Source organism: Malaya genurostris, chromosome 3 (assembly GCF_030247185.1).
Source record: "Malaya genurostris strain Urasoe2022 chromosome 3, Malgen_1.1, whole genome shotgun sequence".
NCBI classification, from domain to species: domain Eukaryota; kingdom Metazoa; phylum Arthropoda; class Insecta; order Diptera; family Culicidae; genus Malaya; species Malaya genurostris.
In genome coordinates this window covers 164,953,367-164,974,471 of record NC_080572.1, presented here as the reverse complement: position 1 = coordinate 164,974,471, position 21,105 = coordinate 164,953,367, and the positions used below count along the sequence as shown (strand labels likewise).

General features: G+C 35.5%; 1 protein-coding gene across 9 annotated transcripts in view; it reads right to left on the bottom strand.

Moving 5' to 3' along the window:
• LOC131438489 (G protein alpha o subunit) overlaps window positions 1-21,105 on the bottom strand; it is a 146,905-nt gene that overhangs the window by 12,862 nt on the left and 112,938 nt on the right. For all 9 annotated transcript variants that reach the window (XM_058608561.1, XM_058608562.1, XM_058608564.1 and 6 more), the window contains exons 6-7: window positions 1,190-1,318; window positions 997-1,126 (exon numbers count right to left, since the gene is read on the bottom strand). In XM_058608561.1, the coding sequence (XP_058464544.1) occupies window positions 997-1,126; window positions 1,190-1,318 (259 nt within the window). The remainder of the gene's footprint in view (window positions 1-996; window positions 1,127-1,189; window positions 1,319-21,105) is intronic.

Genomic DNA, 21,105 nt, shown 5'->3' with positions numbered 1-21,105 from the left:
AATATTATAAGCAAATTCCGACAAAAATTGATGCAATCTTCAATTGAATCGATTCGCTCTCTGTATTAGTTAGTAAGTTAGTAATAAGTTCCTTTTCCCCATTACACAATACAAGTAGGTTCAAAATTTTCCCTACACAAAAATCTCAGAATTGCGGAAGCAAATAATGTCCTCATGGTAATAACCAAATCATATATATAATAGGGCTGAAAAGTCACCACTTGTGGCTCAACACCCAATTTAAATCTTAATAATTTAATTTTAACTCATATTCCAATAAATAATTATTTAAAAAAATCGAATCTAATGAAAGTCAGAAAAATTACCTTGTTTAACCACTTTTTTAAATTTGTTTCAGAATCAATATCATGGTGATGATTACTTTTCAAATGACGATGATTCTTTACAAATAAATTTTAAGAAAAATCATGTAATTGGTTGAATACTTATTTAATTTAAAACACTTTAAACTGAGTAACTGTTTTACATCAAATGATTTTATGAATGAAGAGTAATAAATAAATGAAGCGATATTTATTTATTTAAATATGTACATAAATTTTAATTTGGAAAACACCTTCTAGATTGAGGACTAACATTCAAGAGTATTTTAACAATCGTTTCAAGCACTCATTCGTGGATCGGGAAAAAGACAAACATTTACTTGATTGCGCTTACAAGCTTTGTTTTAGACATCCACCAACTGTTGGGAACTAGTTCAACGCGACGTTGATCTTTAAAAAGCTGATTACCAAACCCCACAGATTCCCCACTAGTTATATTGATCTGCCGGTTTCAATGCCCCAATCAAAAGCAAGTGACCAACTAGGGAAAGAGCTATTTTCGTACGTTTGAATAGTCGAATCTCAGATTTTGATGCTATTGCATCTATGATTTTAGGATGTTGCATAATGCGTTGCAAATGTGTGGGATTTTTTTAATCTGTCACAGGTCAGTTGACTGTTATATAAATAGATCGTAGAATCAAACACTCACCGTGGTTTCATCCTCGTGTAACACTTGGTCGTACTCTGACATGGCCACACAAAAGATGATAGCGGTAACATCTTCGAAGCAATGGATCCACTTCTTTCTCTCGGATCGCTGTCCCCCGACGTCGAATAATCTGAAAGTGTTGAACAGAACCAAATGATCTTCTTTGTTTTAAGATGGTAATTGGAATACTCACTTGAAGTTCAGATTTTTAAATGAGAAATGCACTTCAACGATACCGGTTGTTTTGACACGCGTCCTTAGAATATCCTGCTCGGTTGGTTGGTAATCTTTCGCGCCTAATCGATCCAGGTCATCCAGGAAACTGTTAGAGAAGGGAAAAAATAATAAAACAATTCTTTGTTAGATTACACCCAACGACACTTCGAATAATTGAAACAACAAACGAGGTTTCTTATAGCAATCGTCAAACTGATGTCGATTAACAAATGTCAATCGTTAGTTGTAGTAATTTTATTCTGTTCGTCATTACTTTGATTCATTTCAGCTGGATTCGAATACGTTGTGCTTCACATCACATTAACCTACTGTCAGTTGTAACGATATGTAAAACATAGAATGCCTTGGCATCATACATTCATGCGCTACATACACGCGTGCCTTATTACAACAGTATGGTATATACACAGCGATGCAGCAACAGAAAATGCACCACCCGACAGCTGCAGTGAATTCTGTTAAGACATCTTTTTTTCGCGAAGTCATTTTCTGGTGCGATGTGGCGCAAAAGAGAGCCTGATTCTTCATTGCGTACTAATATATTAACGGCAAAACATTGCCACCATAAGCATGGATTTGAGCTCAGTCGTTAAAGCTAATGTTTCGACATGTGATGTAGATGTACCTTCACTGGACGTGGATATTCTCGTGTCTCGAACGGCATAATAAGTCAGTCAAGCCAGACTTAGTCGTGGCTTACATCATGCTCGATTACAAATTATGAAGTTATATAGAATTAAATGCCAAGGGATAGCAGGCCTCGAAAGCAACCGTCAAAGATACGATGAGCAGTTTAATCTATTATTATAAATTATTCTTGATGACAGTAATTGATTGAAAATAATGTCTACAATGTAAGAAAAACAATGGTTAATGTCTTATTATTTTAAGTGATGAATTAGTGTGATTGAGAAAGTCAAGTCACTTAAACATTATACAAGTATCGAGTGGTATTTAGTACGAGAGATGATAATACATTTTAGCCTTGGTTGTCTCATCAATTTGGATGATCATTGATTACTCTACTCAAGCTACTACTAATTCAATCACACCCGAAGTTATCAAAGACGTATTCGTCAAGCAAATCAAGCAAAGCAACTGCACTACAAACAGTCTCATTCTATTTGTCCTAAATATTAGAACAAATATTTACCACTGTTGTGGAGTATTTCCCTGAGAAAATTGCCACATTAACACTGCCCAAGGTCATCATATGATAATTTGTGTGTGTGTGTGTGTGTGTAAATTCAACCATTTCATTTAAATTTGGTCTTGGCTCGGTTAATGATTTCCAGCGAAATTCACATTTAAAATTTTGCTGCTGGTTTATGCTATTTATTTATTTATACACATGAATGAAAAACATAGAAGCTTCCTCCTTTTTTCTACTGAAAAATATGACTAATAGCTTTATCAGACCACTCTTATAAGGTGAGTATTACTTTTGTTCATAATTAAAATGTCACGAAAATTTAGAGATGATTGAAATTATCTAACCATTAGGACATCTTTCTGTATGTTTAGGTTATTCTTTAGTACAAGTGACACTACAGTTCATCTCTGACAGCTGCCGTGTGTTTGTTTTGTTTTGCGACTGCAAATTAAAAATTAAAAAATGACGAAAAAGTTCCTGTTAAAAATGTGTTTCATAGTGAAAGGAACTAAAAAGATTGCCCTGTATGCGTTTCCAGCATCAAGGAGCGATATTTGTATAAATCTGTTTAGTGTGAGGCGACTTGCAATTTTAAAATTCAAATGATGAACCTCTGATGAACTTTTAAACTGTAAACAAATACACGGCTACTGTCGAAAAAAGTTCATTCTGTTCGATTCTGTGAGGTTATGTTATGTTCGTGCAAAACCAAATTCTTTCCTTTGTCTTAAAGCCTATTAGGTTTTTTACCGTCACTGCTAACCTCAATCGGATGAACACATTTTGACAGTTCAGCAGTACTGTTTGTAAACAGAAATTTCTTTTGTTTGTTTATTGACAAATTGGATCAGACCATCTACGGTCCGTATCGCCTAAATAAAGTTTTAAAACATTTGTTCACGATTGAATACGGTTTGTTTTTGATATTTATTAAATAAAAGTGACTAGTTGCAAAGTGTAAAGATGATCGTTTTAGATGTGCTCTTCGATTTTTGTTTAAGCTTGTTTGTAAACAGTACCGCTGAACTGTCAAGGATGAATACTTGTTCATTTGTGTCGTCACGATAAAAAACCTAATCTCAACGTTCACTACTATTAGATTTTTTATAGCGACGGCATAAATGAACAAGCATTTATGCTTGACAGTTCAGCGGTACTGTTTACAAACAAGCTTAAACAAAAACCGAAGAGCACATCTTAAACAATCATCTTTACATTCTGCAACTAGTCACTTTCATTTAATAAATCTCAAAAACAAATCGCATCCAATCGTGAACAAATGTTTTAAAACTCTATTTAGGCGATATGGACCGTAAATGGTCTCATCGAATTTGTCAATAGACAAACAAAAAAATCTCTGTTTACAAACAGTACTAGATTTTTCATCGTCACTGCTAACCTCAACCGAATGAACGAATTTTGACAGTTCAGCAGTTGCAAAGTGTAAAGACGTGCTCTTTGATTTTCGTTTAAGATTGTTTGTGAACAGTACCGCTGAACTGTCAAGGATGAATGTTTGTTCATTTGTGACGTCACGATAAAAAACCTAACTGCTAAACTGTCAAAATGTGTTCATTCGATTGAGGTTAGCAGTACCGGTAAAAAACATAATTTTGAACCACCAACTCGGACAAGAGAGAGAGAGAGAAAGAGATGTGACCAGAGGTCCTTACTAAAAAAACCTGTTTTAATCCACCTACTGGTGGAAAGATGCTTTTCTCTTACTAATCATGTTCTCATACATTACAGTGGAATTCTTTAAAATACCTTCTTTGACACCTTGTATTTTCGGAACCGGACGTTGTATCCGGAAAAAAATCAACAGCAATCTAAGGGACCATGAATTCTTTCATTTGTATCTAAGAACCTCTCAACCATCTCTGAGGGATCGTTGTGAGCTCAATTTTGGATCACAAATTACATTACTTTCGGAATCGGGAACAGGGGACCGGTATAGTCCATGATGGTTTGTTTGACCATCAACTTATAAAACCGATAAATTGCAACGATTTTGAGACAACTGGAACTGGAAGTCGGATCGAAATTCAATAATAATTTACGGTACCATGAAATTAATGCTGTAATGATGCCTTTCTCATATCGATCATATTCTCATATATACAAACTCCACCAGTTTTTATTCAAATTTTGACAATTATCTACGATTTTCACATCGTACTCTAAACGACGGTTTGATTTTTTTTTTGAATCCGTAATATGCAGTTGAATATGCAGTAATTTTTGGTAGGACTATAAGACTTTTTATTTGACCCTAAGATTGGGAATATCGGTTCTGCAATTTCTGAGAAAAATGAGTAATTTTGAGCATACGACTATTATCTCCGGTCATTAATCGAAAACCGGAAACCGGGATAGCCGCAATCGGTTTGTTTAGTTGCCTACTAATATTGGCTATCGATTTGTGTAGTTTTGATTTCAGTTTCGAAAAATTTTTACGTCTTTTGTTTCGCCGGTTTAAGTGACGGTATCAAATTTTTAACACATTTTACCATATAATTCCGGAACCGGAAGTCGGATCCGGATGAAATTTGGGAGTTTTTTTTTGGGGAATCGATCACGCCATCTCTGAGAAAAGTGAGTGCAAAAAAATGTTACATACATATATACACACATACAAACATTTTGCGTACTTGACGAACTAAGTCGAATGGTATATGACACTTGACCATCCGAGCCTCGGTTCAAAGGCGCTTTTCACAGTGATTGCATAACCTTTCTATATGAGAAAGGCAAAAAAATGAATATTTTTTTTGATAAAAATGGCATCATAGAATTGTCACTATTAACATGGTAGTGTAGACCGTAATAGTCTTTGGTCATTCGATACTTGTTTCTATTCTTTCATTATAATGGTTTCGTATATGAGATGACTACTGGAGCAGAGATGAATGAGTGGCAGTAATAATGAATACTAGATTGATACTGATACTAGAACAGCACAATTTCTAGATTCGAGAAATAAGGTGATTGTAGCTAAGTTTCGCACGGTTAATTAAAAAATAAAGAAGTGTTTTTTCGTCAATTGCGGACAATCAGTATTGTGGTACCAATCTGACTGTGTTATGGATGGCCAAAATAACTTTACTTGAAACCAACATGAACACCACGCGTATACTGGCTGACCTACATTTCAGATACAAAATGCCCAAAACCTGCACTTGGTAAACTGTGCGAAAGCAATGAACTGCTACCACAGGCTGCTTAGTGCACATTAGCAAAACAAATTCCGTAGAAAAAGCTAAGCTGCCTGGCCGGTTGTTATATCACAGATTGATTTAGTCGTAGTAGACCAGGATGATAAATAAAGGGTGGGAGCATATGCGTATGTGGTGGTGTGGTTGTCAATTTTTCGGCAAAATTAAAAAAATACAACAAAAAATGTGTCGTCACAACAAATTTTCATCACAGAAGTGTTCATATCTAAATGATGATTAAAAGTTCTAAAACGTGAGATAATACCACTGACAAAATGAAATGTTTTGTGCCAAAATGTGCATCCAATGGAAAAGAAACAGCTTCTACCTCCGTTTCGTTTCACCGGGCCCCGAAGGAAAACAATCAAAGAAATATTTGGTTGCGTTTCTGTCGTCTTCCTTCGTACACGAAAAGGCAAATTTTCATTTGCTCCAAGCATTTTAGTGATGATTCTTTCGAACGGAACTCAGAACTGCAACTAGCAATGGGACAAGTACATTTTCGTCGTATTTTAAGAAAAGGAGGTATGTATATTATTCTGTTCTTTTTCACGAAACCCAGATAATGTTTACGTTTTCAGTTCTTCCTACCATCCGAGTACCGGATCTTGTTTCGATGCGCACTAAGCGTGCTGAAAGAAGACATAAGAAATTATTGATTGCAGATCTTTTGAATGCATCGTGTAAGGAGAATAAAGAAACTAATATTCAATTATCCGTTAATGCATTACCACCTCCATCACAACCTTTTGCTGGTTTTGATGACTCAAATTTCAGTCATACTTTTGAAAGATTTCCATTGACAATTTACGGTAGTGAAAAAAGTGAAGAGTTTACATTCACCAATGAAGAAACGGACACTAGTGAGCTTCTACATGAGTATCCTTCAAACACTAGCATCACCTCCATTGCATCATTCTGTTCGCCCCAAAAATCTGATCACACATATTCAGTGAAAGCGCCCGATCAATCAGAAAAGGAGAGTAGGGACTATTCGCAGCATCCAACAAACCGTTTACAAGCCCAGCTAGCAATGCAACGTACAGAAATATTCCAGCTTCAGAAACAACTGAAGGAACTGAATACGAGCTATTATCAGGAACAAAAAAGTCATCATCTTTCTATGAAAGCAGTTCGCCTGGAAGTACATGAAAAGAATAAGGCGATCCTAGATCTTCGTCAAGCTTGCGATTCGCTTCAAGAAATGAAAGAGGAAGAAATTATAAGGCGAATTAGGCTTGAGCTGAGTAAAGTATTTACTGTGAATCAAATCGATTTATTGATGGGACGCAAGCAAAAAGTTCATTGGTCGTCCGAAGAAATCGCGCTATCGTTTACAATTAGGTACACTCTTCAAGATGATTTTTAAATTTTTTGTAGAAATTTACTATCTATTTTCAGATACCATGGAATAAATGTATGGAATCTACTTAAAAAAGAATTGAAAATACCTCTACCGTGTATTCAAACGCTTCGTAAGTGGAGTAGTAGAATTCGTATGGACATCGGATTATTGGATGACGTTTTGAAACTGATGAAGGTTGCTGCAGGAAAAATGAGCTCAGTGGAAAAAATAACAGTTTTATTATTTGATGAAATGTCCGTTGAAGAAACTGTTGAGTACGATTCTAGAAACGATCGTATCGTAGGTCCATACAAAAACTTGCAAGTTATAATGGCCCGCGGTTTGTTTGCAAACTGGAAGCAACCAATATTTGCTGCTTTTGATACAAAAATGACTCGTGAAATACTGAATAATGCGATAATTGAGTTACATAAACTAGGATATACAGTTGTAGGATGTGTATCTGACTGCAGTGGATCAAATCAAGGCCTCTGGAGAGAATGTGGTATTGATATAATGAGAGATCATACACATACGTCGATCAAACATCCTATCAACGGTGAAGACATATATTTTTTTCCGGATGTTCCTCATTTACTCAAACTGATACGAAATTGGTTGTTAGATCACGGTTTTGTTTATAATGGTAATTAAACAATGAATTTCCCCGAAAAACATTACAATGAGTATTCATTTATGAAAACCAATCAATTAATTATCTTTAATTTTAGGTAAATTAATTACTAGAGGGTTACTGGATAAACTCATATCTAAGGCGACTGATACGAATCCATCCGTCTCGCATACGTCAGATTATAATTCTCTGTTTAAACTGTCTATGCGCCATGTTCATTGCATCGGAACAGAGAGGCAGAATGTCAGACTCGCTGTCGAGCTTCTTAGCCACACTACCGCCGTTAATGTCAGACGACATTTCCCACAGCATGAAGATGCTTCATTACTATCAAACGTAATCGATCTTATCGATTCGTGGTTTAATACAATGAACTCGTATAGTTTAAATGAGTCCATAATTTCTAAGAAATGTTTTGGGGAAGCTATTCAAGAACAACAAAAAATACTGAATAATATGGCATATTTTATATCTTCAATGAGAGTGTTAAAATCTCATAAACAAGCACAACGATCTGTTCAGGTAGAGACAAACTATTCGATTTATATGTAACTCTAATCATTTTATATTCAAGCAGGTTTTTCAAAAAGCAGTGCTAATGTCGATCAACTCAATTAAATGTCTTTTTAGCGATATGAAATATCGGTATGGAATACGTTTCATCATGACCTACAAAGTCAATCAAGATTGTTTGGAAAATTTGTTTGGACAAATACGTCAAAATGGAGGACCAAATAATCATCCATCACCGTTGGACGCATTAAACCGCTTAAGACTCATAATATTAGGGAGAGGCTTAAAGTATCAACTTAGTAATAATCAAAATTCCCAGGAAATACGCATTCAAGAAGATTTCGCCATTTGTCGAATATTCAAAGAAGCTCGTATTTTTTCAGAAAATGGGGAATCAGACGATGTCGATATTTCAAGTTATCTTCATAATTGCAGCCAAGTAGAAAAAACTAAACATCGTACACTCGAAGAAGAAGATGGGTTTACATATGCTATGGGTTTCGTAGCTCGTTCGCTCAAACATACCCATCCTCAGATTGGATCATACACGTACAAAATAGAAGAATCACAAGGCGAATCGATTGTGAATGGCTTCAAAAACTCTTACGTAACTGATCTGTCCCACGGTGGGCTGACACAACCAACAGAAAACTGGCTAGAATTAGCAAGAAATATGGATTCAGTATTTAACAATTTACACGACTCTCAAAATTCAGTATTTCGGCAAAAGAAAAATGTTAGGCAAGTTAGTGCTAAAGTTTTGCAAGCAAGATTTCCCAATGTTAATAACCAGGTCATCAAGCAGTTTACTAAAACTAAGATTAACATTCGTGTAAGAAATTTGAAACGTAATATCAAAGAACAAAAGTTTCTTAAATCAAAAATGAATCGAAAGCAAACGGATAAACGAAGTGCAGTGGTTCGTAAAAATATAGAAAAATTGAAACATTTTCGAACCTAATGACAAAACAATTTAAAATAAATGCTTTATATGATGCAAAACGAACTGTTTCAAATTTTAAAAATGAGCAATTGGTATTTTTCAATTCCTCTTCGAAAACTTACTTCAATCCTTAAAATTATATGACGTCATATCATTTGGCTCTTTTCTCGCCGTTCACTAACACAGCTAAAAATTCGTTACGCTCCCACCCTTTATTTATCATCCTGGTAGTAGACTGCGATGTAGCACTTGCTGTTCAAGCGTTCAAGGAATCGTGATTAAGAACGTGTTTTTCTCATGTGAACTTCGAACCAGTCCCGTGTTATTATAAATTAGGGTTAGGGTTAAAGTTCATTCATGGTTACTTGTCTTTTACTTTCTTAATCACACTTTGAATAGAAGATTTTGTATATCTCGAACACTACACCACTTCACTGGAGATTGTTTATGTTTACGGAAAAAATACGGCACTAATTTTGGAATAATGATAACACTCTAGTTTCTCGAGGAATACTAAAATTAGCGCCGGCAAGTCGACGGTTTAGAGTTTAGTCTAGCAAGCCAGACGTCGTATGCTCAAGTCCTGACCCGGAATTAATCTTAGAGTCAGTAGGGTGATCAGACGTACAATTATGAGTCGGCAGCGAAGTCTGTTGAAACAGAAGACCAAGTTCTACATTGGAATGTAGTTCACTGGTTTCGCTTAAGCCATACTGTTCTATAGTAGAACAATACACGATTCGTATAATAATATTTAGAAGAACCTAATTACCAACATCCCAAATAATAGTTGTTTGTTGATCTTTTTTCGGTGAGAATTGAAACATTGTTCTTAACGTTTTTTGTTCAGCATAACGTTTCGGCTTACTACTACTCTTCAGCCATCGTCGGACGCATTCAACAAAACTTTTACAATATTCAATCACTCCATTCTATCATTCGTTCATGGAGTGATTGAATATTGTAAAAGTTTTGTTGAATGCGTCCGACGATGGCTGAAGAGTAGTAAGCCGAAACGTTATGCTGAACAAAAAACGTTAAGAACAGTGTTTCAATTCTCACCGAAAAAAAATCAACAAACAACCATAATTGAACAAAGTTGCGGTGACCAGAACAAAAAAAGAATCCCAAATAATAGTTTACTGATGCGATGGTGACTGGTAGTCTGATGCAAATTAAAATAACATTATTTAGCCTTAACATTCGTAAATCAGTATTCTGGTCGATATAAAATGTAATTAATAGAAATTTAGAAAGTTTTGTTTCAATTTAAGATGAAGAAGAAGTCCCTGCCCTTTTGCTCAGAGTGGGGAATGTGCCCGTTGTATCAATTTGGTCGTGATACAGTTCGATTGGGAGTCTGGGTTTACCTGATGCTCAAAAGAGCCTGAGTTTATGGTAAACACAGACAATAAATAATCGAAAGTAACAAAATGGAAACATGTACTAAAAGTAATAGCTAAACAATTAAGCTTGAGCGACCACCCCTGGTTGCTACTCCGTTACTGATCGGGATTAGCTGAAATTGTACAGGGAGTTTCTAGATGATCCGACCTGGGACTGGTAAGTCATCCTTCAATGTACATCTTCTGGTAATCCCAGAATTCATTGATCAGTACCGGCGCCGGCCAGACCCAAACGTAGATCGTTAAGGAATGGGAAGGGATGTTAGTCCAAATTTCAGTATTATTCGCGAGCTACTCAGTATGTTCCGGTTTCAAGATGCTCGGATGCACCACTAAACTCACTGACTTCCCGAGTGAATGTTTCAAAGTCAAAGCAAAGTCTTGGCCTTACATTCCTTTCGTGGAATTTGGCCTTTCTGTTTCATTGACTTCGCAGCCGATTCTTAATGTGCAGAATCATTGCATGGCTAGTACTATGGATCCTACTGACACTAAGAATCCTTCCAGGTCGGGGCTAGAACATACGACAGCTGGCTTGTAAGACCAGCGTCCTATGCATTGAACCGCCAACCCGGGCAAACTATATCCTATATTGAAGTCCCGGGAAGTGTTGATTCATAACTCTTATTCGAGGAAACTGAAGAAAAATTTGCAATACTATCGCGTAAAGAATAAAAACTTCCCTATTTTTTATAAATGAAATTACAAAATAAACGAGTGAATAGGATTTAGACAAAACAGTTGATTCATTGCATTGACATATTCTAAGCAGTTGTTATAAATCATTTTAAATCACCAAATAGAGGTCAACAGATTCCAAGCGCTTCTTGATTTTTTATGATTTTCGCTTTATTATTTTAATTATTTATTAAAATTTTTAATTGGTTATATTGGTTGATCTGGGCAGCCGGCTACCGAGAAAACTATTAATTTATTGTTTGAAATATTAATATTTTTACTATGTATTCAATATACCGATATATGTTATCTCTGTTATTAACTTTGTAATATAAACGGATTGATTTTTATCATTCAATTTATAATCCTGAAAGACAATCAATACCATGGAAGAAGAAAACATTCGAAATAAAACTTTTTTCCAAAGCTAGACGGAAATTGATAGGTTGAATGAAGAGATGATTTAGTAAAATAGAGTAATCAGGAATGAAACATTGAAAAAATATCTGATAACTGAAAGGAAAAAGAAACTCCTGCAATTGTCACCTTTTACGACATGGAAGCAGGAACCCAGTGGATCTATTCTTGGTTCATTTTTTTTCCGGCGGATTGCACACTAAGTACTATCAATCTCCTAGTGGACCCCAGTCCCTCTAAAAGTAATAGCTAAACACTTAAGAGTAAAAGTATAACTTCGTAATCCAATATCACTAAACGTTAGCTTCATGTTCACATTTCCTTATCCGTTGAACCATTCTGAGTGGCAAAACACACATAATTTAAATAAAGTTCACTAACCCTTGACCTTTCCATTACACTTACTTTCATATCACATCAACGATGAGAGGAACAAACGGAATGAAGCGGGAGCGCTTTAAAAAAACCTGTTTTAATCCACCTAGTGGTGTAATGATGCCTTTCTCATATCAATCAAACTACCATTTATAATACTGTGGTATTCTTCAAAATTATTTTTCTTCGATTCTTAAAAGAATAATCGAAATAGATTTGTTTGACCGTCTACTGATAAAAACTATCAATTGGAATAGATTTGAAGTCGATTTAGAAAACTTTTTACGGTTTTTCGCTCTTTTCAGTGATGGTATAAAATTTTTAACACACTTTACCCTATATTTCCGGATCCGGAAGTCGGATCCTGATGAAATTCAGGAATTACGTATGGGACCACAGGACCTTTCATTTGAACCTAAGTTTTTGAAAATCGGTCGCGCCATCTATGAGAAAAGTTAGAACACATATTTTCATTTTTTTGCACATTTTACCCCATAAAGTTAGCGCAAAAAACTTTAAATACACACATACGCACATACACACACACACACACACAGACATTTCGCGTACTCGACGAACTGAGTCGAATGGTATATGACACTCGGCCCTCCGGGCCTCGGTTCAAACGTCGGTTTTCACAGTGATTGCATAACTTTTCAATATGAGAAATGCAAAAAAAAAATTTCTTCGACTCTTAAAAGAATAACCGAAATCGGTTTGTTTGACCGTCTACTGATAAAAACAATCAAATTGGAAAAGATTTGAGGTCGATTTAGAAAATTTTTTTAAGGTTTTTCCCCATTTTCAGTGATGGTGTACAATTTTTAACACACTTTACCCGATATTTCCGGATCCGGAATTCAGATCCGCATGAAATTCAGGAATAACGCATGGGACCACAGGACCTTTCATTTGAACCTAGGTTTGTGAAAATCGGTCGCGCCATCTATGAGAAAAGTTAAAACACATATTTTCTTTTTTTTTGCATATTTTACCCTATAACTCTCGAACCGGAAGTCGGATCCAAATAATATTCAGGAATTTTGTATGGGACCACAAGACCTTTCATTTGAATCTAAGTTTGTGAAAATCGGTTCAGCCATCTCCGAGAAAAGTTAGTGCAAAACACGTTTCATACACACATACGCACATACACACACACACACACACACAGACATTTTGCGTACTCGACGAACTGAGTCGAATGGTATATGACACTCGGCCCTCCGGGCCTCGTTTCAAAAGTCGGTTTTCACAGTGATTGCATAACCTTTCTATATGAGAAAGGCCAAACAAGTACACAGCAGAAAAAGAGAGGATGAACATAATTATTCAGTACAATCAAAAACACTTTACAAACTATATCTTAGGAATATCAGGACCTAAACGCAAATAAAGGATGGATGTATGTGTGAAAGTGTATATTTGCGTAAATGTGAGTATTTATGGGTATGTGTGTATGTGTATGTTAACGGATCAGGATCACAAATACCTCCTGGAATTGAACCCCAGAATGAAAGACATAATTTGAACTCTGGACATCACTTGATGAATCAGCATATAGCTCCCAATTGGTTAAATAACGAAACAATTAATAATAAAACGTCTCAACTACCTTGGACATATTATAAGAAGTTTAAGAAACGGAATTCTAAAGAGAGCTCTGGAATACAAAATACCAATTCCAAAGAAGAGAGGTCGACCGGCTTACTCGATAAGAAATAACATGTTCGATGACATAGATAGGAGTGGAATTCCTCTACAGAATTGGCATGAAACAGCAATAAATAAACAAAAAATTAAGGAATTGGCAAACTCATTGTTTGAAAAACTGGTCGAGACAGAATACGAAATCAGTGATGATTCAGAAGAATATAGATAGGACGAATCACTACTACCATCAGACTTCGCAGGCTTCAGCTTCAGGGCTACCATGTTAAAAATACGCTAAAGGACTGTGACCGAATTCAGTAAGTATAATTATAATTAACATATTTGGTAAACATTCCAGCAACACATATCCTAATTTACACATGGGGAAAGGATCAATGCACAATTCCGGGCTTACGCCAGTGTTCAGTTGGTCAATATAGACTAGTTCGTCAGGCGTGGAATTGATATTGTATATCCTGGATCCATAAATGGTCCCGGTTCAGAATTTGCGCTATTCAGCTGCCCGCCCGGTAAACCCACAAAAAAATTAAGATGAGGCAAAAGTCGTATGAATTTGTGAATATCACTAATATCTGATAATTTGTCAAAATGTCTATTTGACTTTAGATGAAATTTATTAACATCCGAGAGGGATGTTGTACTCATTATTTGAGTCAATGTAAGCAAAAACTTGTCATTTCATTATGTTTAACAAAATACGCGGCTCTTAACATTTTTCTGTATGGGTCACTATGTTTTATATATTCTTCATAAAAATGTGCAATTGCAATTGAGATTGCATAGCTTCTGTAAATCAAAAATATAAAAAGTGCATGGTTTCGCATTATTTTTATTTTATTTCATTTGCAAACTGGTGGTGTAAAATGCAGTTCGCCTTTAAAAGCGGTAACCGGTATGAAGCTGATTTATCAAGTCGTTGTAAAAACACTGACCTTTTTTCCGCTTGATAATTATTGATTGTATAATTTATATTAAACCACTCCACGCGATCTGGATGTGCTTCCTTGCTTACCATACCACAAAACCGACAACATGTAAAATTCCTGCGGGTGACCTTAATGTAAAAGTGAAAGGTGCCGTTACTGTATGTTGGAAAGATACTGGTTTTTCAAATAAAATTAAAGCAAAATACTGACACACAACATCCACAACAACAACACTTTACCGTCTAAATATGAATAAGTGGTGTACACCGAAGATATCTACACAGAATAAATCTCACTAGGTGATACAATCAGGCGAAATAGTTGTGTTATATTTATTAAAGGTGCCACTCTATGAAACGGTTCCGTAAAATCGATTTTTTGTATTTCCCTCATCGATAATTATATTACCGGAGAACGTCGTTGCAAAGTTTCAAAGTCGAAGAAATTTCTTTGATTTTGCTTTAACTAAGCCATGTCTTTGAAGCTCATTTTCTCAAAACCACGTTTCAAAAGCCCGTACGAAATATAATAATGAATAAATCGCCAGTTTTCGAAAAGTCGAACATAAAAGAACATGAGCCTCAAAAATGTTTGAAAAAATTTTTCAAGCTGTTTTTTTTTTTAAAAAACAACAGAAAAAACATAGATTTTCATATTTAAATTATACATTTATGTGTTGTTAACTTTCGAAATTTTTTTTAAGACTCACGCACTTACTATAAGAATCCTGATTAATTTGATAGATCATTCGTATGTATCAAACTTCAACTTCGAACGACGTCGAGTGAGCTGGAAGACGATTTTTACACAACTAATTTCGGGAAATGCTCAATATGCCCCAATTCTGATATACTTCATACATACATATTTCATTTTCATTTCTTTCTATCCAATAAAAAAATGTAAGAATGGGAGCAGAAAAGTGGTGCTCACAAATACAACCACCATTTCTGATCTCTTCCAGGCATCAATGCATTGACTCAAATGGTCTAATGGGTTAGAGTGCTTGCTTTTCTCGGATGCAAGAAGGGTGGGTGTACCAATAGTCATCTCATTAGTCGAGTTGAGTTTCAACAAATGATATACATGGAGTAGCTGATATTAATAGTAGCACTTTTTTTGAATTTTACTTCATATTGCACTTGGCTTGCAGACTTTTTCTGAAGGACTAAGCGATGCTATGGAAAATTAGAGTTGAATGTCACCCGTCGATTCTCTGTTAAGTAATTTATGAAGCAGTATAATAAAAAGCATCTGACACATTTTAATTTCTTCTATTTTGGGTCTAGTGGTGAATATTTTCAGATATAATAATTTACGTGGATCATAATTCTAAAGAAATCTTGTAAATAGTTAGAAAAATTATTGAAAGGGAGTCTGATGGAGAGGGAAGCAAAATGACGACACCTCTTATTAGTTTTGATGCAGCCAATCTCTTGAAAATTCAAATACAATTACTAACGTACTTTGCTTACCAGAGTCGACAAATTTCCCTTTCTCTTTCATCACGAATAAATCAGCGACTAACAGACGGTGATCACATTTCTATTAAGATGGTTATAATATAATAGAAGATATAGGAAAAAAGCCCCGAACAGAACGAGCCTGGAGTTGAAATGCTGATTATCTAAGAGTACACGTAAGTCTTGTCTGGTGCAGAGAACTTTTATAATTTGAAATATTACTTTATTTGTATTCAGTATTTATTAGCTTGACAGTTGGTGTAATTACCTTTCAATTTTGTATCATAAAGTAATCGAGTCGATATATATTATGACTAATACCGTTTTCGTTTATTGATCAGAGCAGCCCGAAAGCTGACCCAGAGTCGCCCAAACAACGTTTAATATGTTTGTTTTAGCAACCTGAGGTCGCTCTAGAGCGGACTCCAATCGCGTAGTTTCGCTCTGAAAAATTTTTCGGGTCGCACCACGCATCCAGCCGAGTTTGTTTATTTTATCTTTTTTTCATGAGTTGTTGTTTAGGGCGCGTAAAACGTGTTCGTTTTACTCGGAGTCAGAGTAGCCCGCGTCTAGGTTCAAAAACGAAAACGGTATAAGTTTATGGCTTTTGGAGTACAGCAGTTGATGATTTTGTATCCAACGGCTCGCTATTTGCAAACTAATAATTTCAGCGAGTAATATAGGTTTTGGTGATACAGCATTGTGTATACAAAATTAGGTTAGCATTTTTCACGTTGCCTTAGACCTTTCGCCATACTGGTTAGCTTGCAGTGAAATCTATACACCTTTTTGTACCAATAGTCATCTCATTAGTAGAGCCGTCATGTTATTTCGCGGAATACTCGATTTTCAACAAATTGTGAAAAAATCGAATACAATGGTTTTGTTTCGGATCTAATGTCGTTTTCGTTTTTAAATTGCACTACACTGGTGTAGCGAAAGCTGCACTGAAACCGTTCGTTTTTACCAATTGCACTACACCAGTGCTACACTTTTTCTGCACCGATACCACTGGTGTAGCACTCATCAAAAGTTTGGTGTAGCTCTGTGCAATGGAATCGTTTATTGTAGTCAATGGTTACTGTTTATGTTTTCGTCATTTTTGTTCGTTTATTCATGCCTCAGTGTAGCACTGCACCGGTGTAGTGCAAATTAAAAACGAAAACGCCATAAGAAGCAAAGCCGCAGAGATAGTTCGAAAATTTGCAAAGTGAAAATTCGAAACACATTTAGAGTCAATGGATCGAGCAGAGATTGGCGATTGCAGTATATGAGATGAGTAGTGGAGCAGAGATGAATGGGGGTATGTTATCCTATTTGGGGATTTCAATAGCTGTCAATTACAATATTTTTCGAATGAATCAAAGGAACTTTAATAGTACACCAAAGCTCAAAATGGCTGAGTTGCGTGTTATGCTAGGCACCTAGTGGTGTGGCAATACCTTGCTCTTATTATTTAAACTCAAGATGGAAAGGTATGTGATATTTCACATACATTTCGTTTAAGACTCCTCGATGAACTCAGTTCCTCGTCAGTTTCAGCTCAATTATTCATTTGAACGAATCAGTAAGCGTCTGATCGTTATATCATATGCACCGTAATTATGACAAAAAGTTATAAAATTTACAAGTGACTTAAATACTCACATGACACAATTTATGAAAACGTAATTAAAGCAATGACTGAATTTTACAAGCTTTATTTTGATTCAATCATATCTAATAGTCAGTCTTGCTCGTACGGTCTCAGAAGACGTAAATTCACACGATTTTTTCTTAGTGTGTTTGTTCAAATAACGAACCGAATAACAATATCAGAACATATTTCGAGACTCTAAGTTTGAATAGAAAAACTACTTATTCAACTTATAAGTTCAATACAATTCAAGCATATTTACCTTCGTTTTTAAACTTCAGTGCCGTCATGGTATTTCACAGACGCTTTTCTATGTTTATTGGCCCATTCGAGTATAAAGTACCCAAGTAGCATGTTAAGTTGTTGTCTTGTATTTTTATACTTATTGTGCCACTTATCAAGTTAGTTTATATTACTATTCTAGTAAATGATGTGCACTTTTTCTGTGTTGTGGAATATATCTTTGAGTTCTTCCGTTGTTACGAATAACAATCATGCAACTCTTCCTAAAATATGATAAATCTCGTATGCTCGACAATCGGTTACGAACGTTATTATGAACTTGACAAATCAATTGTGGAACCAACCAAAATAATCGCCCTTATCAAATAAACATAGATTTCCCATAGTAATGTAGTTGAGCAACCCGTGACAGCAAAAGCACCGTCTGGTGGAGAATGGGTGCGTAAATGCTCCTAAAATGCATGCATAAAGTTGCCTGCGCATTTAACACAACCACAGTAGCATAAATCAAATAAACATAGATTTCTCACTGTACGGTGACACTAACAGCACCTCTAGTGACAAACGGGTGTACTTTTTCCCATTAGCTACTGTGGTTGTGTTAAATGCGCCGGCAACTTTTTGCATGCATTTTAGGAGCATTTACGCACCCATTCTCCACCAGACGGTGCTTTTAGTTTCACGGGTTGCTCAACTACATTACTTTTACACTGGGAAATCTATGTTTATTTGATTTATGACAGTAGCTAATGGAAAAAAGTACACCCGTTTCTCACTAGAGGTGCTGTTAGTGTCACCGTACAGTAAGAATTTTATGTTTATTTGATTTATGGTTATGGGGAATACAAATTAAATACGAGCGAAAAAACGATACGACGTTATTCAGAATAAGGGCGAATAACCTAAAACACCGTTACGTTTATAGATATATGACCGCATAAAGAACCGATTGTGAAACTTACTTGAACAATTTTTCATGTAGTTGCGTTTGTTTCATTTGAAAACTGTTTTGCAACTGATAACACGTGGATCAATAAGTCCCGAGACTAAAGCAGAGATGGCGCTCGTAGTAAACCAGTAACCACGTCTTTCTAGAGTACTAACCTTTGCTTGAAACGGATCAAAATTTTAAGTCGATCCGACCAGAAACAGCTGAGTTATCGAGGTTGGAGCAAAGTCGTTTTGTAGTTTGTTTAAAAAATGGAAAAACCCGAGTTTCGTGTTTTGATAAAACATTGTTTTTTAATGTGTAAAAACACCGTGCAAGCGAAACAATGGATTGAAAAATGTTATCCGGACTCTTGTCCATCAAAAGCAACGATTTGTCGGTGGTTCGCCGAGTTTAAACGTGGTCGTACCGACACAAATGACGCGGAACGCTCGGGTAGACCTGTGGAAGCCGTTACACCGGAAAATGTGAGTGAAGTGACAAAAATTATAATGAAAGATCGTAAAGTGAAGTTCCGTGAGATTGCTGAGATGACACAGATATCATATGGAAGTGTATTTACTATCCTTCATGAAAAATTGAGCATGAAAAAGGTTTTTTTCCAAGTGGGTGCCGCGATTGCTGCAATGCATCCTGCCACAAGTCGATGAACACAATGTCGAAATTCAACGTATTGGGCTTTAATATGCTTCCCCACCCCCCATACTCGCCAGATTTAGCCCCCAGTGACTACTGGCTCTTTGCTGATCTTAAAAAAATGCTCCAGGGAAAAAGATTTGGCTCAAATGAGGAGGTCATCTCTGAAACTGAAGCTTATTTTGAAGCGAAAGATAAATTTTTTTATAAACATAGTATTGAAAAATTGGAAAAACGTTATTACCATTGTATCACCCTAAAAGGTGATTATGTTGATGAATAGAAAAAATTTTGCAAAAAAAATGTTGTTTCCATTGTTAGTCTCGGGACTTATTGATCCATGTGTTAATGATGGATCATGCATTTATCTTGTTACAAACGCAGCAATAAAATCAGCGAAAATAATAATTGTGAAACTCATGGAAACTCTTACGTAATGTAAACAAGAGTTGATTTGATGTTAACAAAAACATGACAATCGTAAGTTCTAATGAATAAGCTTCACATTTAATTTTCAATAAAATTGCTCGTAACACAAACATGGATGCTTAGAAATATTCTGCACATGAATAAATGATTATCCTACATATTATAGAATTGATCGTTTTCGTTTTTGTATATAGAAAATCGATATCGAACTGTATTTTTATGATGAAACATCTATTTGTACGCCTGAAATTTTCAAGCGACTTTGGAAATAACGGTCTATTCTTTTTAATGAGAATTATCGGAATGGTGTTTAAAATGTGCATAAGATAATGTTCACACAATTGCACAACCGATTTCAATATGTTTAAAAATCTGTTTGAACACATCTAACATTAATGACAACCCTAAAACAATTGCAGAACATTTTGAAATATCAATAAGTTTCATTTGCTACTAGGGTATCCTAATGATTAGTAGGAAACTTGATAATATTGAGTTTAGATGTGGCAGAATACTCTTAACACCTTCTGGAATGCATTGTACCAAGTTTTGTTTAGAGGACTGCCGTCAACTACGGAACAGAAGTGCAATCTGCGACAAGCTATTGAAAATATCCGGAGGGCTTTTCGAAGACCGTTCCAAGACCAATACAGTACAGTACAGTTCACTATTAAAAAAAGCTAGGAAAATTTATATACTTATTAAATATGTTGGTTTGTTGCTAATTAGCTAATCATTCCACACCATCATTGATTTACTGGTAAATAAATTGCTTTGTATATAGTTGCTGCCGGCTATCACTTGATTACTGCATTTGATTATTGTACCACGGAACTTTGAAATTTTTCAACACGGCTCGCTGCCTTCTTGATCGTGGTTTGCATGTGAGTTGTGCTTATATGATGCACATTTTTCATTCGAGCGAATTGATTGAGTTATTCATTGATTCGAACATAGATTCGTATGAATTTCAAAAATAATTGTGTTTTCTTAACTTTTTGAATCAACTTACATGTTCTATATTCGTTGTATAAACTGCAGAAATATTTTCTATTTGTTAATGAATCAACATTTCCGCTGCTTCAATTTCAATCATATCACGGTTTTTTAGTGGATTCATAGTTTCTCGGAAGAACACTTTAATAGTGGACCTCAAATTTCGAAATTGTAGAACGAATAATCCACAACGCCCAGTTATCTAACCTACGACAGACCCTTTGTTTTACGCCGTAGATCA